At 38.0% G+C, this 26,079-nt stretch overlaps 1 protein-coding gene across 5 annotated transcripts in view; it reads right to left on the bottom strand.

Moving 5' to 3' along the window:
- CAMSAP2 (calmodulin regulated spectrin associated protein family member 2) overlaps positions 1-26,079 on the bottom strand; it is a 122,868-nt gene that overhangs the window by 37,914 nt on the left and 58,875 nt on the right. For all 5 annotated transcript variants that reach the window (XM_012502074.2, XM_030818692.1, XM_030818689.1 and 2 more), the window contains exons 3-4: positions 14,679-14,840; positions 6,592-6,675 (exon numbers count right to left, since the gene is read on the bottom strand). In XM_012502074.2, the coding sequence (XP_012357528.2) occupies positions 6,592-6,675; positions 14,679-14,840 (246 nt within the window). The remainder of the gene's footprint in view (positions 1-6,591; positions 6,676-14,678; positions 14,841-26,079) is intronic.

The raw sequence follows: 26,079 nt of genomic DNA on the forward strand, positions 1-26,079 counted from the left end.
ACATTCTTTGAAATGTGGTAGAACAATTTATGTGTGTGTGTGTGTGTGTGTGTGTGTGTGTGTGTGTGTGTAGAGCGAGACAGAGAGAGAGAGGGAGACAGAATGATAAAGGAAATGTGGCAAACTGTTGAAAAACTGATGAATCTGAACAGAGTTTGAGAATTCTTTTTACTATTCCCGTAACTTTTTGTAAGGGTGTAATTATTTCAAAATAAAATAAAAGTTCTTTAAAAGTTATATTAGATCTATACCAATCCAAGTCTTTATAGGGTCTTGTGTCCAAATGCACAAGACTATTAATTTATAAAACTGTTAGAGAAATCTAATGGTTATCATACTCTTAGGTAAAGATTAAAACCATGGTACCATCTCTGAATTCAAAAAAAATGTTAAAAATGCCAAGTTCTCTTAACTATAATAAATGAGTTAATAATAGAACAGGGACATACTCTAGGTTGTTGTGTTTCCTGTAAGGGCAAGTAAATTATTATGAAAGAGAAAAGGTATGTTGATATTAGGGATAAAAAAAAGAAATGGCCACGTGTGGTGGCTTACGCCTGTAATCGCAGCACTCTGGGAGGCTGAGGCGGGTGGATCGCTGGAGGCTAAGAGTTTGAGACCAGCCTGGCCAACATGGGCCAACATGGCGAAACCCCATCCCTATTAATATAAAAAACATTTAAAAAAAAAAAAAAAGAAGAAAGGAATTAGCACTGGCCACAGAAGCCTACACATTGGCCAAAGGCCTGTAATCCCAGCACTTTTGGAGGCCAAGGCAGGCAGATTACTTGAGCTCAGGAGCTTGAGATCAGCCTGGGCAACATGGTGAGACCCTGACTCTACAAAAAGTAAAAAAATTAGATGGGCACGGTGGCACATGCCTGTAGTCCCAAGTAGTTGGGAGACTGAGGTGGGAGGATTGCTTGAGCCCAGGAGATTGAGGCTGCAGTGAGCCATGATCTCACTACTTCATTCCAGCCTGGGCAATAGAGTGAGACCCTGTTTCCAAAAGAAAAAATAAAAGAAGAAGAAGGCTACATATGGATAGATTTATAATTATAATACAGAATCTTAAGGGTAGGATTCAAAACAAAAATTATCTAATTTAGACAGGCTATGTCTTCACAGTTTGTTAACTAAAATAATGGTATAAATGAAATCAAGGTAAATCTAAGAGTCAAATTAAATGATGTATCCGAGAATGATGTGCTATATTTGAACATTAAATGTTTTATATATTTATATACATATTAAATAGACAACTTAAGTACAAAGTTATACGTTACAAATTACCGTTTTCTACATTGTGTACTGAAGAACACTAATTCTATGGGATGCTAGTAAAAGTCATTCATAAAACAGTTCAAAGATCAAAAATGTTTGGAAAATGGCTAGACAGTCTCTTTGACTGGGACTTTAATGTACTAAAATGGATTGCAACATTCTTAAAGGGGCACGGACTAGGTAGCATTTCCCAAATGTATTTTACTTCAGAGCCCTTCTCTCAAATAGTACTATCTGAAGAAACAGCATTTGAAGGAGAAAAAAGTGGGTTATAGTTTTTAATTGTTAAGGAATTTTAGTCAAGGGAGAAATTCATAAGGGCTGAAGTAATCAGGCAAAGAGGTATAAGCATTTACCTACTCTCTCATAGGGGGAAAGTGTAGTCTATATTGAGATACACCTTAAAGTGAAAAGCAATTAGAGCTCTGTGGATGTCTTTTCTCCAAAGGTAATTCCTTCACCTAATTCCCACTCCCTTGTAAAATACCTCACAAATATTTCTTTTTAAAAAGTAGCAAATGCCACATTAAGTAAACATGTATCTTTAATACTTTGAGAAACATTGGCTGGGGTGGTGTCTCATACCTATAATCCCAGCACTTTGGGAGGCCAAACCGGGGGATCACCTGAAGTCGGGAGTTCAAGACCAGCACATGGCGAAACCCCATCTCCACTAAAAATACACAAAAAAGTAGCTGGGCATGGTGGTGCACGCCTGTAATCCCAGCTACTAGGGAGGCTGAGGCACGAGAATTGCTTGAACCCAGGAGGCCAAGGTTGCAATGAGCCGAGATCATGCCTCTGCCCTCCAGCCTGGGTGACGGAGCAAGACTCCGTCTCAAAAAAAAAAAAAAAAAAAAATTGAGAAACATTAAACTTCATTCTCTATATAGTTAGTATTAGAATACAAACTCATGAATTCATAGCTCTTTCAAAACTGATTCTGCCAAATTCATCCACTCAGTAATTCCCACATGTGCCTTCACTTGTGACTTAGTGTCACTACTTATATTGTTCCTTATGACCCAGTATCATGAAATCTAAGGCCCTGTTGAAGTCCCACATCCTCTAGAAAGTACTCCTAGATATTTCATGCATACAGTTAGCATAAATCTACTAGTAATATACATATAGAAAAGTCTATGATAACTATTTACTATTTTCACCAACCTTTTGTTTTTGTCTCATGTTTACTAACATATTGAGATGGGAAAAACTGAACATCTTTTTAATTACAGGATTTAGAAACCATTTAATCCAACCTTTTAATTTTTACAGATAAAAAAAAAAAAAAACCCAAGGCCCAGAGAGGTCAAGTGCCTTTGTAAAGGTCATGAAGCTATTTAGTGGCAGAACTAGCCTGACTTTATGCGCAGTACTCATTTTACCATAGTACTTTATACAAACTCTTCAAGAGAATGAATGTTGGACTTAATGTCATCTTGGCTATAAACTTCAGAAATCGTTCAAGTACGGCTTCCAGATTTAGCAAATAAATACAAGATGCCCACACAATACAAGACACCAGTGCAACTTATAAAAAAATTATTTGTTGTTTCTCTGGCATTCAAATTTAATTAGGCACCCTAATTTACAATCAAAAGAAGTATTAGAAGCAAAATGAGCAACTAGGAAAAAAAAGAGAAAATAACATTAGTAAACTGTTTAAACAAAACATTTTCCTAGGACATGACACTATTTAAAATGCCTTTCTCTTAGGACACCACCCAATCCAATGATCAGAAATACATCATCGGAGGATCTAATACCCTAAAGAAACACCTTTGAAATCTTTCATTTCAGTCCAACCCTAATAATATATAGTACAAGTATCCTTCAACATGTGCATATATTTTACCAAGAATATGGTTATAAAAAGATATTTCATAAAACAAATTCTACTGGACATCTGAGTTAAGAGTAGTTGGGCAAGGACAAAAGGTAAGATATGTTATTATTCAATACCATGGGCTTTGTCTATAGCTGGACAAGCAATAGGCAACAGGGCTAGGCTCCTGAGTACGCCTCACTAGAAAAGCTGACTGAAGTAGATGGAAAGAGTGGCAACTTCTTACCAACTGTATAGTGATAAGAAAGAGCAAGTCATTTTCTCTCTCATTGGTAAAAGAAGGAGCATGAATTTTGCTTTTACAGAATTAAAAACCAAGAATGGAATGATAATATTTCCAGCCAAACCAAGTACATAGTTCAAATGCCAAAAATCCCATTGTTAGGTAACAGAGCAAGATTCCTTTCCCTAGTTTATTCTGTGATAGTGTGTTTCTTCATAATGACAACACCTGAACCTACAGTAAGATTATGTTAAATTAACCCTTATTTTCACAAAGATTCAATTTTCAAAAACAATGGGGGAAAAAGGATAAAATTCATTTGAAAATGAAGGGGCAAATGCTATGTATATGCTAAACTAAAAATGTATACTAATCAAATATTTAAAAATGAATTGCACCATCATCTCTTTATTCACTCAGTCACCCATTCAACAAATACTAGTTGTACAGTTAATACGTGCAACTGCATGGAGCTAAGTGCTGTGAAAAAGTAAAAGCCATGTGATACAACAGTGTCTAGATTCCATGCAGTTTTTCTTCAAGATCACTTTATTTGGTTGTTTGAAATACAAATGGCATTTTTTTTTCATTAAAAAAATGTTTAGGCCGGGGGCGGTGGCTCACGCCTGTAATCCCAGCACTTTGGGAGGCCGAGGCGGGCGGATCACAAGGTCAGGAGATTGAGACTATCCTGGCTAACACGGTGAAACCCCGTCTCTACTAAAAAAATACAAAAAATTAGCCGGGCGCAGTGGCGGGCACCTGTAGTCCCAGCTACTCGGGAGGCTGAGGCAGGAAAATGGCGTGAACCCGGGAGGCGGAGCTTGCAGTGAGCCGAGATAGCGCCACTGCACTCCGGCCTGGGCAAAAGAGTGAGATTCTGTCTCCAAAAAAAAAAAAAAAAAAAAAAAAGTTTATTGGGCCCTCTGTCATCATATAAAATCCCCATTTGGTTCATAATGGGTATGCAATACTACAGAATTTAACCATTATATATAATACACAAGATTTCTATAGAGAAATTTCATGAGTGTTATAATTTAGAACGATGCCACCTCAACCTTATTACTGATAAAAGCCAGGAGCAAAATTGAGGGGCAGGATTACACATATCTCCAAGGCAAAAGTTTCAGCTCCTATGATATGAAAAAGAGAAGAAGGAAGCTGACAAGAAAAGACTGTGGGACGTAACAGGGAAGAGGCAAGGATAGAAACTGGCTGGAAGCAGGGAAATGAAACATAATCTGGGGTGATGGGAAAGAAGGAGAAGTCCATTCTCATCTACCTTTAGGGGAAAGGACCTCAACAGAGTTAGGATGAAGGATTAAGCACAAATCATATTTTCAGGAGCCAGTCAGTTAACCAAATGGGGGAAAGCATTGTGATCCCAAAACATCAAAATCAGACAAAATTGTATGTGGTCCTCCACAAGATTTTTCTATTGAAGTTGATAAGAGACAGAACAGCTTCCCTTTTCCTTCCTTTTTTCCTTCTTTCTCTTTTTATGGAGAGATCAGGGACTAGTGGAATAAGAATAAGCTCAAAATAATAGCAGTACTGTGTAATAATGAAGAAACTTTAATCCAAATGGAGATTAAGGTTTCTGAATTATTACAATTTCTTTTTTTTTTTTTTGAGACAGAGTCTCACTCTGTCGCCCAGGCTGGAGTGCAGAGGCGCGATCTTGGCTCACTGCAAGCTCCACCTCCCAGGTTCACGCCATTCTCCTGCCTCAGCCTCCCGAGAGCTAGCAACACAGGCGTCCGCCACCACGCCCGGCTAATTTTTTTTTTTGTATTTTTAGTAGAGACGGGGTTTCACCGTGTTAGCCAGGAAGGTCTCGATCTCCTGACCTCGTGATCCACCCGCCTCGGCCTCCCAAAGTGCTGGGATTACAGGCGCGAGCCACCATGCCTGGCCCAAATTATTACAATTTCTTATACCTCAATTCTAATACTTTACAACATGTTTAAAGGGTTCCAATTACAATACATTTTAAAAGACATAAGATATAGTATATCACAGAAAATATGCTTTTGGTCTTAGCATATGACAAACACACAACTAAATTTTCAGAGAATAAAACTCTAAAAGTCTGTTTGAGAATTTTAAAAGAATAAATCCATGTTAATGTTTCTTCTTTCTTCACAGAACAACCATACTGTACATTTTGGAATTCTGGGAAACTATATATATATACACACACATATATATATACATATGTGTGTGTGTGTGTGTATATATATATATATATTTTTTTTTTTTTTTTTTTTTTGAGACGTAGTTTTGCTCTTGTTGCCCAGGCTGGAGTGCAGTGGCACGATCTTGGCTCACTGCAACCTCCGCCTCCCAGGTTCAAGCGATTCTCCTGCCTCAGCCTCCCGAGTAGCTGGGACTACAAGCACCGGCCACCACGCCTGGCTAATTTTTTGTATTTTTAGTAGAGACGGGGTTTTACTATGTTGGTCAGGTTGGTCTCGAACTCCTGACCTTAGGCGATCCACCCATCTCGGCCTCCCAAAGTGCTGGGATTACAGGTGTGAGCCACCACGCCTGGCCCTATATATATATATATATATTTTTTTTTGAGATGGAGTCTTGCTCTGTCGCCCAGGCTGGAGTGCAGTGGCATGATCTTGGCTCACTGCAACCTCCGCCTCCTGGGTTTAAAGCGATTCTCCTGCCTGAGCCTCCTGAGTGGCTGGGATTACAGGTACACGCCACCACGCCCAGCTAATTTTTGTATTTTTAGTAGAGATGGGGCTTTATCATGTTGGTCAGGCTGGTCTCAAACTCCTGACCTCGTGATCTGCCTGCCTTGGCCTCCCAAAGTGCTGGTATTACAGGCGTGAGCCATCGCACCCAGTGAAATTCTGGGAATATTGTTTTAAATGTTGGTCTTGCTACATGTCATTATAAAGCCTGAACATTTAAAATTGTTTCCTTGTTGTTTTACACATTTTACCAAAGAAAGACAAACTGTTATTTCTGACAAAAGAACCTCAGAACTTGAGTTCTAGTCATTAATATATTTTTTTACAAACACCATCATCCAATTAACCTTCATTTTGTACTTCTATTTACTTAGTGTTTACAGTATGGCTTTCTAGGGTACAGTTAACACCACTAAAAAATAATTTAATAAGCACAACTATTAACATTTCCCAAAATAATACAAATATGTGAACATATATACAGTCTCATAAAGGCACCTTTTTGTTTTTGAAATAAATACCTTTTGACCTCCTGGAGCTTCAACTGTGTGATGTTCTTTCAGTTTTTGTTCTTGTTCCATTATGTCTTTCAAATGTTCATTTACCTTAAAATATAAAAATATCAGTTTGAATTTGTATTCTTTTTTTTGAATTTCTATTCAAATATAACAATAAAATAACACACATTAAGGTGCCTATAGTCAGAGCCCTGATGTCAATTATCAGTCTCACTTAAATAAAGAAAATTTCAGCTTCACAACCAAAAAAAAATAGTTTATGGGTACTTATTTGATATTCTAGAATTCATTAATTTATCAAATAGTTGTTGAGCAAACACTATATGTCAGGAACTGGTTGGAGCGCTAACAGAAAAAAGGTACTCGGTAATGTCAGTTTTAATGCTTAGGAAGCAAACTAATATCAAATAAAAATTTTACAATCTATTTTAGAACTAGTAAATGAAAGTTATTTTCCCTAAAATTAATGTTGTTGTTATTAATAAATAACACTGTGAATCAAGTTCTTAAGGTATGATTTCAGACATATCCATGATCGTGGGGGAGTTTAGGGCAGTCATAGTGCCACAGTTAAAACACATGCAAAATTTCTGCATATGAAAACTTTTTGGGGAGAGAGCTTAATTTCTCTCTCATCAGATTATTCAAGCAGTCCATAATCCAAAAACAGGTAAAAAAAAAAAAAAGTCTACATGGTGCATAAATTATTTCTTGAGAAGACTTTAGATAATTTTCGGTTTTGAGTTAATGATTTTAAGGTCACTCTAGTAACAATCAATAAAAGTTCAAATTTATTAATCATGGCACTGTAGAAAATATTAATGCCATTAGCCACCAAAACTTTCAGTCCCCACTTTGTTTCTGGCACCTAAGAATTCCCTTTTCTTCCTTTAAACTCAACTCTGCAGTATAAACTTTTCTAATTATATTTATCAAGCATGTTTAGGTGTTCCTAACAGGAAGAGTTGTAGTTTTAGTCTGACATGTTGACAAAATCATTCATATCTTCTTCTTTTTTTTTTTTTTTTTTTTTTTTGAGACACAGTCTCATTCTGTCGCCCAGGCTAGAGTGCAGTGGCACCGTGTCAGCTCACTGCAGCCTCCGTCTCCTAGGTTCAAGCAATTCTCCTGCCTCAACCTCCCGAGGAACTGGGATTACAGGCGCCCACCATCACACCCAGCTAATTTTTTAAATATTTCTAGTAGAGATGGGGTTTCACAATGTTGACCCGGCTGGTCTCAAACTCCTGACCTCAGGTGATCCACCCACCTGCTGGGATTACAGGCATGAGCCACCGTGCCCAACCCCATATTTTCTATCATGGTAATATATGGTGTTACAAAACAGTTTTATAACACCCACGTATCTTTAAGCATTTTGGTCTCTTTACCAATTGGGCGAGGGGAAGAAGACAGGACCAAATCCTGGGAAAGTTTATAATGTTTTCTATTTGTTTGTTTTGTAGTATTTTCATTCCCCACCCACCAACCTTTTTTTTTTTTTTTTGGAAACACAGTCTCACTCTGTCAGCCAGGCTGGAGTGCAGTGGCGTGATCTCGACTTACTACAACCTTTGCCTCCTGGGCTCAAGCAATCTTCCTGTCTTGGCCTCTCGAATAGCTGGGACCACAAGCGTGCAGCACCATGCCTAGCTAATTTTTGTTTTTTGTTTTGTTTTTGGTAGAGACAAGGTTTCACCTTGTTTCCCAGATTGGTCTTAAACTCCTGGACTCAAGCAATCCACCTGCCTCAGCCTCCCAAAGTGTTGGGATTACAGATGTGAGCCACCACACCCAGCCTCATTCCCTTTAAGTTAAAAAACAAACACTTTCTAATTCATTGTCAGGTAGTCGTAATTGATCTGCCAGTTTGGAAATATCCTTGTTTTTATTTTTTTCCCCACTGAGGAAATATCTTCATTTTTAAAGAGGTTTTTATCTGATTCTGTCCAAAAAGCAAAGTGGTCACAAATTAACATTTTAAACCACCATTCACTCATGTTATCTGGACATTCAACAGATATCAACTGAATGCCAGTTATGTGCCAGATACTGTATTAAGAGGCTAGGTATACAATGGAGTACAAAGCCAAAGTGATTCCTGTCCTCATGAAGCAGGGGAGATAGAACAACAACAAAAACCATTTGTAAATGCTATAAATACATTAAAGTGTGAGTAGAAAATAATGGGAGCAGGAAGACCTATTTTAGAAAAGATGGTTATATCAGACAAGGCCTTCGCTTTCATCTAAATGTTTGCCCCCCAGAGTTCATATTTGAAACTTAATCCCCAATGTGTTAATATTAAGAAGTGTAGCCTTTTGGGGCATGATTAAGTCATGAGGCTCTGCCCTTGCACATGGGGTTGGTTCCTTTATAAAGGGGGTTGAAGGAGCACAGTGGCCGTTTCGGCCACGTGAGGACACAAGAAGAAGCTGCCATTCTGAAGCAGAGAGCAAGTCCTGACCAAAAACTGAATCTGCTGGCACCTTGATCTGGGAATTCCCAGCTTTCAGAACTATGAGCAATGAATTTCTGCTGTTTATAAATTACCTAGGCTAAGGCATTTTGTTATAGCAACTCAAACAGACTAAGACAATTTCTTTAAGAAGTAACTTTAAGCTGAGATCTTAAAGAGAACAAGCTGGCTATGGAAAAAGTAGAGGAAAGAGCATTCCAGAGAGAGAATGAAAAATATAAGCAAAAGCCCTGTAGTAGGAAAAATACTTGCGTGTTTAAGTAACAGAATGACACAGTGAACCCAAAGAAGTCACAAAATGAGATCTGAAACAGAGGTAGAGCCAAATAATATAAGGTTAATATATTCATGATTTTTGTGTACCTCTGCATGATTCAATCATTCAATATAATCTTGCCTTCTGTGATTTTGCTTTTTTAAGTTTAAATTCATTTTAGCCACTATGCTGATAATTATTTTAGCCATGTTATTGCCATTTTTCTTTGGTAGGTTTTTTTATACTTGTGGATGCATTATCCAGGAAAAAAGGCAATTGAGTTAGGACGAGCCAAAACAAGAGCCAGAAGGAGAAAACATATACTAAATCTCAGAGGCAAGGGTGAAGTCATAATGCGAGAATAAAAAATAATGCTGGGGCTGGTAGAATGGAACAAGGGAAAAAATACGCTGCAGTTCAGATTGAATCAAATTGTTTTAAACCTAATTTGAAAATGAAATGAGGTGGATATGACTGCATAAAGGTGCTGAACATTCCTAGTTAAGTGATCTCCTTAATTCTGTGTAGATTTCCAAAGTTCTAAAGTGCCTAGCTTAATTCAATGGCTTAAACTATCTCTTCTCTTTATTTAGTGTTTATTAAATATAATCTCTTTATCAAACACTGTGCTAGTCTAAATACTAAAACTGAAAAGAAGAAAGAAGGTCATCACAGGCACTAGAAAGAAAAAGTTCATTGTACCTATCCTCACATAGACTATTCTAGTTAGGAAGACAGATTTTAAAAAATTAAATGATTAAGAAAAGTAATTAGTCTGAAAAGTGCTATGAAAGAAAAAAAGTAGAGTGTTAGAGTATAGAAAACAAGGGGTTGATAGAGGCACTTCATTTAGATAAGGTTGTCAGGAAAAAGTGCTATCCCAAGCTGATGGAGAGCAGAAGCACTAAGCCATGCAGAAAGCTGGGAGCTGAGCTGCCCAGGAATAGGAAACATGAGGTTCAATGGTTCAAAGGTGAGAAAGGGCATATAACGGGAATGAAGTTAAAGAAGTGAGAAAGGGGAATGGTGGCCATGAGCCTAGCATGGAGTACACAGGTCAGATTAGGTGGTACCTTGCAGGCCATGATAAATTTTACATTTTATTTTAGGGGTAAAGTGAAGTCACTGAAGAGTTTTGAGCAAAAGAATGGCATGATCCAAGCTGCACTATAAAAAGATACTTTTAGAATTCTGGTTCTGGTAATAGTGGAATAGCATGCATCACACTAATCCCTGCAGAGAGCAATTATAAACTCTGGACAAAATATATAAAGCATCTGTTGGAGGTACTGGTGAGCAACCAAGAGCAAGTAGAAGCAAGAAATAATTCAACTTTGGAAAGAAAGAAACACACTGAGTGAAATCCATGTTTATATGGCCTTACCCTCAATTCAACAGTGCACTGACTAGAACTCAAGGAGAAAACTGTAGTCTGGTTGGCAGGAGGAATCGAGGGAAATCTGGCACTGCTAGAGTAGCTGGATACTGAGGAGGAATATTCTAGGAAGGGTAATGGGGGAGGCCCAAAATCTGCATATAAACTTCCTTCAATTCTTGGCTGAGCCCTGGACTGTGCATGTGTAGGAAAGATTCTAAGAAGTGCAGGGAGAAAACTGCTGAGAAGCCAAAGAAACTGCCACCACAGGGGAGACAGAGTTTGGTGTTCAAATCCCACCAAGTAGAGGAGGGCTTGGTAAACACCTTGGGTTTTCCAGTGAAACTTCAAAAAGGTGGTTCATGCTTTAGAAGTAAAGATTGAGTTTAAATTAAGGACAGAAAAATATTGATTGGATTTGCCTTTTTGACCAACTCAGGAACAATTTCAGGGTAGGAATGGGTATGGGAGAGAGAGATAAGAGCAGGCTAAAGAAATAGCAAACAACTCTTGAGAGAGTCTGTTGTATGGAGAAATAGGGTTGTATTTGGATGGGGAAGTTTTGTTTCTTAGGATGGAGGACACTAGAGCAAGTCTGTTTTTTTTTTTTTGAGATGGAGTTTTGCTTTGTTGCCCAGGCTGGTGTGCAGTGGTGCAATGTCGAGTCACTGCAACCTCCACCTCCCAGGTTCAAGTGGTTCTCCTGTCTCAGCCTCCTGGGTAGCTGGGACTACAGGCATGCACCACCACGCCCAGCTAATTTCTGTATTTTTAGTAGAGACAGGGTTTCACCATGTTGGTCAGGCTGGTCTCGGACTCCTGACCTGAGATGATCCATCCGCCTCAGCCTCCCAAAGTAGTGGGATTAGAGATTTGAGTCACCGCGCCCAGCCTCCAGGTCTGTATTTTTTTTTTTTTTTTGAGATGGAGTCTCACTCTGTCACCCAGGCTGGAGTGCCATGGCACCATCTCGGCTCACAGCAACCTCCACCTCCCAGGTTCAAGCAATTCTCCTGCCTCAGCCTCCCAAGTAGCTGGGATTACAGGCACCCGCCACCATACCCGGCTAATTACTATATTTTCAGTAGAATGGGGTTTCACCATGTTGGCCAGGCTAGTCTTGAACTCTTGACCTCAGGTGATCCGCCTGCCTAGGCCTCCCAAAGTGCTGGGATTACAGGCGTGAGCCACCATGCCCGGCCCAAATCTGTATTCTTATAAGAATGATCCAATAGGCAGGAAGAGTCAGACAATGTGGGAGTGAACAAATAACAGTGTGGTCCCAAACCAGCAGCATTAGTATCACCTGGAGCTTGTTAGAAATGCAGACTCTCCTGCTTCACCCTACACACCTCCTCATTCAGATCAGCCATTTTAACACGTTCCCACGTTCTATGGTTTGAGTATTTGCCCCCCTCTGAAATTCATGTTGAAACTTAATCTCCACTGCGGCAGTACTGAAAGGTGGGACCTTTAAGAGGTGATTGGGTTATGAGAGCAGACCCAATTCACAGATCAATGGATCAACGGGCTATCACTAGCAGCTTTATAAGACGGGGAAGACAGACCTGAGCTAACATGCTCAGACATGTGATGCCCTGTGCTGCCTCAGGACTCTACAGAGTCCCCACTTAGCAGGACGGCTCTCACCAGTGGCCTCTTCACCTGGGATTGCTTAGCCTCCATAGCTATAAGAAATAAATTCCTTTTCATTATAAATCACCCAGTTTCAGGTATTCTGTTATTATTATTATCATTATTATTATTTTGAGGGGCTCTCACTCTGTCACCCAGGCTGGAGTGCACTGGCAGCATCTCAGCTCACTGCAACCTCCACCTCCCAGGTTCAAGTGAGTCTCCTGCCTCAGCCTCCCGAGTAGCTGGAATTACAGGCATCCGCCACCATGCTCAGCTAATGTTTGTATTTTTAGTAGAGACGGAGTTTTGCCATGTTGGCCAGGGTGGTCTTGAACTCCTGACCTCCCACCTGCCTCGGCCTCCCAAAGTGCTGGGATTACAGGCGTGAGCCACTGCGCCCGGCTCAGGTATTCTGTTACAAGAAGAAAATGGACTAATACACCAAGTGATTCTTATGTACATTAAAAAGAAAGAACTGAAGTACAGGACAAATGACCACGAAAAAGGGAAGAAAGTTCTAGAGCAAGTAGTGGAGAACTCACATTTGATGTGAAGGGGGAAATTCTTCATTCTAACAGTAGGACGAAAGAAAGGCAATGAGGGCGATCCAAAACTGTTTACAGATCTGCTAGTATAAAGGGAAGATAATTCCCACCTAAAGCCTTCCCATCTCTGGTCTGAAGAAAAGATAAGGCAAATTTAGCTGACAGTAGTAGGGAAAGGGTTACAGAAGGTCCGAGAATTAGAGGAAAATGGGTAACACAGTTGTCATGAAGCGTGGGAAAGCAAACTTAGGGACACATTTGTTGGACTGGCAGTGGAAGTTTGTGCTTATGAACTTAAAGTGAAACCAACTTCCTTGTGTAAGTTTCTCCAGCAATATTTGCCTCTGCAAATACAGGTTAGAAATAAAATGGGTAACTAAGCTAAACCATCTGAGCTGTTACCAAATGAGTAACAGGGAGGGAAGGGGAGACATAAGAACTGAGAGTACTTATAAAAATCTAAGTTCAAAAAAATAAAATCTAAGTTCAAGATGGACAAATATGAAGTCCAATAAGACTGTGAGAAATTAATAGGCTTAATGGTTTATAAGTCATAATGAGGATGAACATTTTAAAAATTTAAAGCAAGTGAGTCAAGAAGATAGGAGAAACTGTTCAAGAATGGGAAGTCTGTAATGGGATGTGAAGGTTGCATAGTTTCTCAAGATGAATAGGTCTAGAATGTGACTGTGATTTTCTACAGCTGAGGAGGAGTGGGGGAAAGATTACTAAAGATGAAGAAATAAAGGAACTCCAGAGGCAAAGTATTAAGCAGTCCTCCTACAATGATACTGATACTATGGATAATGAAGATAGCTGTAATAGTGTTTTTTACATTTAGCTTTTTATTATGAGCTTCATGCCAGCTTTCAAGAAAGGACACCTGGAGATATAACTTCTTTTAAATCTGTTTAGTGCTTGTCTTCAGATAAGGTTTAATTTTCTCTTGGCTGACAGTTGTAAATGAAAGTGGATCAAGACAAATTAACTACTCAAATTGGCAAAGGGAGTGATAAGCTGACAAATTAAGCATCTTCAAAGCACAAATCACAGTTCCATAAAAATTTCCAAGAAGAGGAATCCACAATCAATACGATCTTGTGCAACTTGGTCAAGCAAACCTAAGAATCCCCTAACTGGAAATGTAAGAAAATTATTTCATTCTTGAAATGAATTCAAAAAATATTTACTGAACACCACTGTGTATAGTTCACTATTAGGAGTGTTCTGAATTTTTTCATAATCTGGTATGAACTAGATTAATCATTAAGAGTAATTATAAATATTGGCCAGGCGTGGTGGCTCATGCCTGTAACTGCAGCACTTTAGGAGGCCGAGGTGGGTAGATCACTTGAGGCCAGGAGTTCCAGACCAGCCTGGCCAACATGGCGAAACCCCGTCTCCACTAAAAACACAAAAATTAGCCGGGTGTGGTGGCAAACGCCTGTAATCCCAGCTACTTGGGAGGCTGAGGCATGAGAATTGCTAGAACCTGAAGGGCGGAGGTTGCAGTGAGCTGAGATCGTGCCATTTCACTCCAGCCTGGGTGACAGAGCGAGACTACTTCTCAAAAAAAAAAAAAAAAAAAAAAAAAGGAGTAATTATAAATATTGCTGAGTATACAGAAATCTATTTTCATCATTTTAAGCTTTTTCAATAAAAAATTTAAGTGTATTTTACAACTTAAGTTTACATTTTGATTTGAAACAAAAAGAGTAATGAAGTGGCAATGTATAATTTAGAATTTCATGTTTTCTGGCTGTGAGATGCAATTTACTCAAGTGAGTATAATCCTACCTTATTTATCCAGTACATGACAGCGTCCTCAATATCATAGGGCAGATCTGTGGCTTGAAAAAAAGCTGAATACTGCTGAGCACACGCAATTACTTTTTCTATACTGACCATTTCTACAGTATAAGCCATCATGAGGGTATCGATCATGGCCAAATGTGCACTCTGAAAATATAAAACAAGAACAAATAGTTTAAAAATTATACTTAGAAATTGCTTTTTACATATTTTGAAATGTTAATGACATCTCCTAACAAGCAGCAGAATAACTACAGAAGACCAGCCTTAATAAGAAGGCATAAATTGTACATGCTAAAGATGAGCTAACTGACCCAAACTAATTTATTGTTCAAATACTTATTGAGGATCTATATTTAAGATACTCATTATCTTCTACTCCAAAAATGCTTCTTTTCTTGTTTTTCCTATTTTTTATAATGTCATGGTCACTTACTCAGCAATATAATTTACCAACTTCAGAACCATCTTTGATGGTCTTTCCTCATTCTTCTCGCCCACATAGTACAAGTTTATAGATTCTCTATCTTTCAGATCTTCCCTCTTCCTCATTCTGATTGTCACAGTTCCAATTCAAACCCAAACATTTCTCACACTTGAACAAGGCAAAAAATTCTTTAACTGGTTTTCCTGCCTCCAACTTCTTCCTCATCTAATTCATCCAGAACAGGACTTCTAGCCTTTGGCACAGATAGATAGATTTGGCATAGATAGATAGATAGTAGATACATAGATAGATACACACACACACACACACACACACACACACACACACACAGTTATATGGAAGTTCTAAAAAAAAATCCCAAACATTACAGCAGTATATAAAGTGCCCCTCCCTCCACCAGTTTCTTCAGTCTGGTATATATTCCTACAAAAAAGTTTAATGCCTATCAAATATGTACACATTTACACTGTTTGGCATTACACTGTTACAACACTGTATTTCTCCAGGAATAATTCTTAGTTGTGGCTACTGGGTCCAAGGGAAATCACAATTTAAGTTTTGATAGATAACCACTAATCTACTCTCTAGAAAGGTTACACCAACTTATCGCCCACCAACGTTATCAGCCTGCCTGTTTCTCCACATTTTTGACAACATTCGATATTATTCACTTTTAAAAATCTGTATCAACACGAAAGTTTAGAAGACCCCACTCTTGTTTGACTTTACAGTCTTGATTATCACTGAAGATAAGCATCCTTTTACGTGCTTTAGCAACCATTTGTATTTCTTCTTTGGAAAGCTACCTGCTCAAATCATTTGCCTATTCTTAACTGATTTGTAAGAGCTCATTATATATTAGGTCTTTTTAACCTTCTGTCATTGAGGTAGCAAATACTTTCCCCTAGTTTGTCTCCAGACTTTCAACTTTAGGGTACCTTTTGTTGTAGAGTTTTAAATATTTACTTGGTAAAATCTGTTAATCTCAATGTTGTCCTTTATGGCTTTGGAGTTGATAACATGTTTATAAAGGTCTTCTCCAACCCCAAAATATAGAAATATTATTCTCTATTTCTTCCATAACTTTAATTCCATCTGGAATTTACTTTTGACAATGTTATAAACTAGCGGCTGTTTTTTCCAAATCAGAGATTGCATCATATCATTCTCTCATAAAGTCTACCTCATTTTCTACATAATGAAGTCTAAACACCTTAAGAGAGGTAAAGTTTCTTTCTTTCTTATTAGCTGGTTTGTTAGTCTAGCCTTATAATCTACCATTTCCTTCTCCAATCTGCTCTCAGTTTTCAAGCTTTTGTGCCCTGGTTTGTTGTCCTCCTAACAATACAGACTAAGTTTTGTCATTGGTTAGAATGTTACTCTAATTGTGAAGATTTTTCCAGTTCTCTTTCCAATCAAAATGACTCACTCAACCTATCAATGAGAACAGGTTCCTACAGAATATTGTTTCTGCTTGCATTAATTTCTAAATTATCTAAAGTACGGCATCAGCAGTGGTATTTTTAAACAGCTTCCCCAGGTGATGCTAATGAGCAGCCAGGGTTGAGAACCACTGATTTCTCTGACATGTGCACAGTTACCTGCATATGACTCTATTTCTCTAGGTAGACAGTGTAGGATATTATCTCAGCTATCTTCCTATTCCCTACATCTAACATGGTACCTGGCAACTAGCAGGGGCTAAAGAAAGGAAAGAAGCCAGCCTTTTGGTTACTATAAAGACTCAACAGCTGGGTTACTCTGGAGGTTGAGGAAGTGAATTCTGATCATTTAGGAGGTGGCAGTTCCAGCTTCTAGAAAACTGAGCAGTATTTATAGGAAAGCTGATGCTTTGTAAGAAGCAGAATGCTTAACACTGGCAATCATAAAACCAATAGTGGCTCCTACTTACTAAGTCTAACTTATGTGCCATATACTGTGCTAAATACTTTATTAGTATATTAACTCTTTCATTTCAAATATTTTTTGAAATAAGCCTGGAGATAATAGATAAAAAAGACATTCTATAATCCTCAAAAGTCTCTAAATGAAGTATCATTTATGTTTTATATGTGCAGAAACTAAAGTATAGACAATTAAGCAATCTGTCCAAACCTGTGTTACCATATCATGCAGTTGGCAGGAGTTAAGTCATTTTGTTGAAAAGCAAAGAAAAATGTTTCAGAAATGACAAACATAATATGCAAGAAAGAAAAAGTAGCATCAATAATTATTTCAAATTAAAACCACATTTTCATATTCAATCTCCTCTAAGAAGTATTTTCCCCACTGCTACTGTCCAACTATCCCAGTTCTTCCTTCACACTCAGAATATTGTAGCCTTTCTCTTTAGTCATTCATCATTGTGTATCCTCTCCGTTATACTCCATCCCTGGAAAGCAGGGATCCTGTCTTTTTCACTTTTGTTCCTAGACAATGTTTTATGGGTGAAAGTAAATTCGTGTTTAATAGCATTAGTAAATTCGTGTTTAATAGCATTAAAAAACATGGCACTTTTGGATTAAAATGTGGGAAAATATTTCAAGAGCCACAAAATCATTCATGTACTCTTAAGACTCCTTTTGGCAGTTTGTTCTATAAACACATGAGAGAGGAGAAAAAAGCTGTATAAATAAAAAATAACCATTATAATATTATACAACAAAAAGAAAACAATATCCAACCAAAATGAGTAATTTTATGGTATATTAAACTATTTAACAATAAGGGAAATGCGTACAATATAAAATTGAGTGGAAAAAACAGAATACCACACTATAATACTGTTTTTTATATATACATAAAAATATGAAAAAGGAAGGAAACAGAACAGAAACAAGAAAAACAGAACATCTGGCCAGGCGCGGTGGCTCACGCTTGTAATCCCAGCACTTTGGGAGGCCGAGGCAGGAGGATCACGAGGTCAGGAGATCGAGACCATCCTGGCTAACATGGTGAAACCCCGTCTCTACTAAAAATACAAAAAAATTAGCCAGGCATGGTGGTGGGTGCCTGTAGTCCCAGCTACTCGGGAGGCTGAGGCAGGAGAATGGCGTGAACCCGGGAGGTGGAGGTTGCAGTGAGCCCAGATCACACCACTGCACTCCAGCCTGGGCAACACAGCAAGACTCTGTCTCAAAAAAAAAAAAAAAAAGAAAAACAGAACATCATACCATAATAATGTTTGAATACCACAGACACACACACACACACAACAGAAAGGGAAAATGAATAAAAGTAAAACTTAGAAATTACCTTGTTATAGTATGTAAAAACACAAATAAAATCTATAGTTTACTTCGAAAATTGGGATACATTTTCAGAACAAAGCTCATTTCACTGATTAACTTCCTAAATTAAAAAACAAATTTCTAAAAATTCCACTACTGTGTTATGGTTATTTCCATATGATATTCACTCACTTTAAGAACTCTTACATTTTAGTGTGATTTTTTTTTTTACTTAACTTTATAATATGATAGTGATAATTAAAAATTATGTATAACAGAAACTATATACATAATGGATTTAGAAAAGATCAACATCAAAAAATAAACTCAAGGCTAAAATCAATCAGTTTGGAGCTATGATAGCTCCAAATAAAATATACACGTTTAATTGCTTACCTAAAGCATTCAGATCAGAATAATAACAATAACTAACACTGTTAAGTGTCACATACTGTTTTTGGCATTTTACTGTTTTCTGTCATGTACTGTTTTCAGTATGTAATGTTCTCAGCATTTGTATTAATTTAATAAAACAACCCTGTGAGGTAAGCACTATCACTCTACCTATTTTACAGATAAGAAAACTATATAACCTGTCCAAGGTTACACAGCAAGGAGGCAGTGATGCAGGGATTCAAACTTGGAAATCTGGCTCCAGAGCCCATATCACTGAACATCACACCTCCAGACTTAATCCCAACCTCTGCACCTTGACTCTCAGTGTTGTAGTAGGAGGCAACGCCAGCAACAGAAACAACAGTGTACATTGCAACCACCAGGTGGCAGAGCATAGCATGACATCTAAGAGCAGCAGTAGGAAGACTGGTTATGGAAGAAAAAGCAAGAGGGCCACTTGGCATTTCAATGAAAAGAAAAGGATTTGGGGAATGTGGAATCCCAGGGACTTTACTGGGTGAGAGCTGAAGTATCATCCAAAGGCCACCATTAGGTTCTATATCTGTGTTACAAGGGTTATATTTTTATCATCTCCAACCAGTGGAGTCTAAGCAAAAATAAATTACATTTACGTATTAGAAATGAAGGTTAAACCTATTAAAGAAAGGAAAGCTTTTAAGTGTTATAAGAAATTTTTAGCCTCATAAATTAAGATAAAAGTTCTGCTACTGCATGGCTTTTACTATTCTTGTATCAGATTTAGACATAGAACTTAAAAAAAAAATCCTAAAATGAACTTAGTTTTTGGCCTAATAAAGTGGCTAGACTGCCTACTGTGCCCAAGTGCTCCCACAGGTATTTAAGAGGAAATAAACACTTAAATCAATCACAAACATGAGGTACTAGTTATTCTGCTAAAATGGTACATACAGCATATTCATTACTATACTCTATAGTTTTTCAAAGTTATTCCAATTTAGAAAATATTTTACATATCATTTATCTAAATAAACACTTTTTCATAAGTTTCATTTATCTTTAGTTTACATGGAGATAAAAGTAAAACACCACTTGCAACTCCACTGAGGTGATATGTCATTTTATCAATAAGGAAATCTCAGGATGAGTATCTACATTTGGTCACAGAGTTAGTAAGAGTTAGAACTAGGATTCAAAATCCTAGTCTGTCTATGGTCAAAGCTCGTATACTTGCCATTCCTCCATGTTGGCCCCAGTATTTCACAATAAATCTTTTGTTATTATGTAATAATACTTTGCCATTGAATTACTATTTCTAAACTTCTGATACTGACAATTCAAGAATAAACTAAAACCAAGGCTTCCAATCCAAAGACATTCTTATATAGAACTATCTTGGTTTAAAACAGAATTTAGTTAAAATAAAATCCAGTTTTAAACCAAGACAGTTGTACTACAAGGCTGCAGAGATAAAAATCTTGCTATTGCCACCATAGTATTACTACTGTCCTCAACTCAGTTAAACTAGGGGTTACTAGCTGCTAACACATCAAGCACTGTCCTCCTGCCTCTCAAAGCTCAAATGTGGTTCCCAGAACGAATAAATAAATAAAGTACTAAGACGAGTTAAAGAGATTATGAAAAAGAAAACAAGGATACCACCTACACTCAAGATTTCATCTTAGATACTGCCATCTGACTCTAGCTTTTGCTTATAGGTAACTCATCTAAATATAATTTAGATGGTGTAAGCTTTAATAATCTTCAGATATTTTAGAAAGGATATCAGAGATTGAAGATCAACTTAATAAAATAAAGCATGAAGACAAGATCAGAGAAAAAACAATGAAAAGGAACAAACAAAGCCTCCAAGAAATATGGAACTATGTGAAAAGACCAAACCTACGTTTGATTGGTATACCTGAAAGTGATGGGGAGAATGGAACCAAGTTGGAAAACACTCTTCAGGGTATTATCCAGGAGAACTTCCTAACCTAGGAAGACAGGCCAACATTCAAATTCACGAAATACAGAGACCACCACAAAGATACTCCTCGAGAAGTGCAACCCCAAGACACATAATTATCAGATTCACCCAAAAGGTCGGGTTACCCACAAAGGGGAGCTCATCAGATTAACAGTGGATCTCTACGTGGAAACCCTACAGCCAGAAGAGAGTGGGGGCCAATATTCAACATTCTTTTTGTTTTTTTTTTTTTTTTTTTTTTTTGAGATAGAGTCTTGCTCTGTCACCAGGCTGGAGTGCAGTGGCGTGATCTCAGCTCACCGCAACCTCCACCTCCCGGGTTCAAGAGATTCTCCTGCCTCAGCCTCCCAAGTAGCTGGGACTATAGGCACACACCACCACACCCAGCTAATTTTTGTATTTTTAGTAGAGAAGGGGTTTCACCATGTTGGCCAGGATGGTCTCAATCTCTCGACCCTGTGATCCGCCCGTCTCAGCTTCCCAAAGTGCTGCGATTACAGGTGTGAGCCACCGCGCCAGGCCTCAACCTTCTTAAAGAAAAGAATTTTCAACCCAGAATTTCATATCCAGTCAAACTAAGCTTCATAAGCGAAGGAGAAATAAAATCCTTTACAGACAACCAAATACTGAGAGATTTTTGTCACCACCAGGCCTGCCTTACAAGAGCTCCTGAAGGAAGCGCTAAATATGGAAAGGAAAAACCAGTACCAGCCACTGCAAAAACATACCAAATTGTAAAGACCATTGACACTATGAAGAAACTGCATCAACTAACAGGCAAAATAACCAGCTAGCATCATAATGACAGGATAAAATTCATACATAACAATATTAACCTTAAATATAAATGGGCTAAATGCCCCAGTTAAAAGACACAGATTGACAAATTGGATGGAGTCACGACCCACTGGTGTGCTGTATTCAGAAGACCCATCACATGTGCAAAGACACACATAGGCTAAAAATAAAGAGATGGAGGAAGATTTACCAACCAAATGGAAAGCAAAAAAAAGCAAGGGTTGCAATCCTAGTCTTTGATAAAACAGATGTCAAACCAACAAAGATCAAAAAAGACAAAGAAGGGCATTCCATAATGGTAAAGGGATCAATGCAACAAGAAGAGCTAACTCTCCTAAATATATATGCACCCAATACAGGAGCACCCAGATTCATAAAGCAAGTTCTTAGAGGCCTACAAAGAGACTCAGACTCCCACACAATAATAGTGGGAGACTTGAACACCCCACTGTCAATATTAGATCAACAAGATAGAAAATTAACAAGGATATTCAGGACTTGAACTCAGCTCTGGACCAAGCAGACCTAATAGACATCTACAGAACTTGCCACCCCAAATCAACAGAACACACATTCTTCTCAGCACCACATTGCACTTATTCTAAAATTGATTACATAATTGGAAGTAAAACACTCCTCAACAAATGCAAAAGAATGGAAATCATAACAAACAGTCTCTCAGACCACAGTGCAAGCAAATTAGGACTCAAGGTTAAGAAACTCACTCAAAACCGCTCAACTACATGGAAACTGAACAACCTGCTCCTGAATGACTACTGGGTAAATAACAAAATTAAGGCAGAAATAAGTAAGTTCTTTGAAACCAACAAGAACAAAGACACATGTACCAGAATCTCTGGAACACAGCTAAAGCAGTGTTTAGAGTGAAATTTATAGCACTAAATACCCACAAGAGAAAGCAGGAAAGATCTAAAATCGACACCCTAACATCACATTTAAAAGAACCAGAGAAGCAAGAGCAAACAAATTCAAAACTTAGCAGAAGACAAGAAATAACTAAGATCAGAGCAGAACTGAAGGAGAAAGAGACATGAAAAAGCCTTCAAAAAGTCAATGAATCCAGGAGCTGGTTTTCTGAAAAGATTAACAAAATATAGACTGCTAGCCAGACTAATAAAGAAGAAAAGAGAGAATCAAATAGACACAATAAAAAATGATAAACGGGGTATCACCACTGATACCACAGAAATACAAACTGCCATCAGAGAATACTATAAACACCTCTATGCGAATCAACTAGAAAATCTAGAAGAAATGGATAAATTCCTGGACATATACCCCCTCCCAAGACTAAACCAGGAAGAAGTCGAATCCCTGAACAGACCAATAACAAGTTCTGAAATTGAGGCAGTAATTAATAGCCTACCAACCAAAAAAAAAACCCCAGGACCAGACGGATTCACAGCCAAATTCTACCAGGGGTACAAAGAGGAGCTGGTACCATTCCTTCTGAAACTACTGCAAACAACAGAAAAAGAGGGACTTCTCCCAAACTCTTTTTATGAGGCCAGCATCATCCTGATACCAAAATCTGGCAGAGATACAACAAAAAAAGAAAATTTCAAGCCAGTATCCCTGATGAACATCAATGCGAAAACCCTCAACAAAATACTGGCAAACTGAATCCAGCACCACATCAAAAAGCTTATCCACCATGATTAAGTCAGCTTCATCCCTGGGATGCAAGGCTGGTTCAACATAGGCAAATCAATAAACATAATCCAACACATAAACAGAACCAATAACAAAAACCACGTGATTATCTCAATAGATGCAGAAAAGGCCTTCGATAAAATTCAACACCCCTTCATGCTAAAAACTCTCAATAAACTAGGTATTGATGAAATATACCTCAAAATAATAAGAGCTATTTATGACAAACCCACAGCCACTATCATACTGGATGGGCAAAAGCTGGAAGCATTCCCTTTGAACACCGGCACAAGACAAGGATGCCCTCTCTCACCACTCCTATTCAACACAGTATTAGAAGTTTTGGCCAGGGCAATCAGGCAAGAGAAAGAAATAAAGGGTATTCAAAGGAAAGGAGGAAGTCAAATCTTCTCTGTCTGCAGATGACATGATTGTATATGTAGAAAAACCCACCATCTCAGCCCAGCATCTCCTTAAGCTGATGAACAACTTCAGCAAAGTCTCATGATACAAAATCAATGTGCACAAATCACAAGCATTCCTATACACCACAATAACAGACAAACAGAGAGCCAAATCATGAGTGAACTCCCATTCACAATTGCTACAAAGAGAATAAAATACCTAGGAATATAACTTATAAGGAATGTGAAGGACCTCTTCAAGGAGAACTACAAATCACTGCTCAAGGAAATAAAAGAGGACACAAACAAATGGAAAAACATTCCATGCTCATGGATAGGAAGAATCAATATCGTGAAAATGGCCATACTGCCCTAAGTAAGTTATAGATTCAATGCTATTCCCATCAAGCTACCATTGACTTTCTTCACAGAATTAGAAAAAACTACTTTAAATTTCATATGGACCCAAAAAAGAGCCCATATAGCCAAGACAATCCTAAGCAAAAGGAACAAAGCTGGAGGCAACACACTACCTGACTTCAAACTATACTATAAGGCTATAGTAACCAAAACAGCATGGTACTGGTACCAAAACAGATATATAGACCAATGGAACAGAACAGAGGCCTCAGACATAATGCCACACATCTACAACCATCTGATCTTTGACAAACCTGACAAAAACAAGCAATGGGGAAAGGATTCCCTATTTAATAAATGGTGTTGGGAAAACTGGTTAGCCGTATGCAGAAAACTGAAACTGGACCCATTCCTTACACCTTATACAAAAATTAACTCGATATGGATTGAAGACTTAAACATAAGACCTAAAACCATAAAAACCCTAGAAGAAAACCTAGGCAATACCTTTCAGGACATAGGCATGGGCAAAGACTTCATGACTAAAACACCAAAAGCAATGGCAATGAAAGCCAAAATTGACAAATGAGATCTAATTAAACTAAAGAGCTTCTGAACAGCAAAAGAATCTATCATCAGAGTGAACAGGCAACCTTCAGAATGGGAGAAAATTTCTGCAATCTATCCATCTGACAAAGGGCTAATATCCAGAATCTACAAGGAACTTAAACGAATTTATAAGAAAAAAACAAACAAACCCATCAAAAAGTGGGCAAAGGATATGAACAGACACTTCTCAAAAGAAGACATTTATGCAGCCAACAAATATGAAAAAATATCATCATCACTGGTCATTAGAGAAATGCAAATCAAAACCACAATGAGATACCATCTCATGCCAGTCAGAATGGCAATCATTATAAAGTCAGGAAACAACAGATGCTGGATAGGATGTGGAGAAACAGGAATGCTTTTACACTGTTGGTGGGAATGTAAATTAGTTCAACCATTGTGGAAGACAGTGTGGTGATTCCTCAAGGATCTAGAACTTCTGGTACCATTTGACCCAGCAATCCCATTACTGGGTATATATCCAAAGGATTATAAATCATTCTACTATAAAGACACATCCACACATATGTTTACTGCAGCACTATTCACAACAGCAAAGAGTTGGAACCAACCCAAATGCCCATCAATGATAGACTGGATAAAGAAAATGTGGCACATATATACCACGGAATACTATGCAGCCATTAAAAAGGATGAGTTCATGTCCTTTGCAGGGACATGGATGAAGCTGGAAACCATTCTCAACAAACTAACACAGGAACAGAAAACCAAACACTGCATGTTCTCACCCATAAATGGGAGTTGAACAATGAGAACACATGGACACAAGGAGGGGGAACATCACACACTGTGGCCTGTTGGGGGGTAGAGGGTTAGGGGAGAAATAGCATTAGGAGAAATACTAATGTAGATGATGGGTAGACGGGTGCAGCAAACCACCATGGCACATGTATCCCTATATAACATACCTGCACGTTCTGCACATATATCCCAGAACTTAAAATATAATTAAAAAATAAATAACCTTCAGATATTTTACAATGTTCTTGCCTTTTAGTAGTATAGGGATTTTTCTGGATAAATTTTGTATAAAGCAAATTTCTGCAAATTGAATTAGGTTGGCTTTCATTTTGCAATTAGAGGAACAAATATTTGACAGAAATACAGTTAGTTCTGTTTTGAAAATACATATTTGTTTCCATGCAACTGGTATGTTAGGGAACAATCAGAATTGCAGTTTGTTTATGCATAGCTTTGTTCACCAGAAATACTAGGTGAATGCAAAAAATCACACACAGCTGTACTGAGACATGTAGGAATACATATATGCACACACATCTCAGACATCTACCACTTCCTTCAGTTCACCGTGTGTAACATGAACTATACCCTCATCTTTCTCATCTGCTATTATAACTTTCTCTGGTGTTACCACTTTCTGTCCTATTTCAGACAGGATACTTCACAATAACTCATGTGCTGCAACCATTTTAATGCCACTTCCACAAGAAAGCTTCAGGCTTTTTTCAAAGTGAAG

Source organism: Nomascus leucogenys, chromosome 9, assembly GCF_006542625.1.
Source record: "Nomascus leucogenys isolate Asia chromosome 9, Asia_NLE_v1, whole genome shotgun sequence".
Lineage (NCBI taxonomy): Eukaryota > Metazoa > Chordata > Mammalia > Primates > Hylobatidae > Nomascus > Nomascus leucogenys.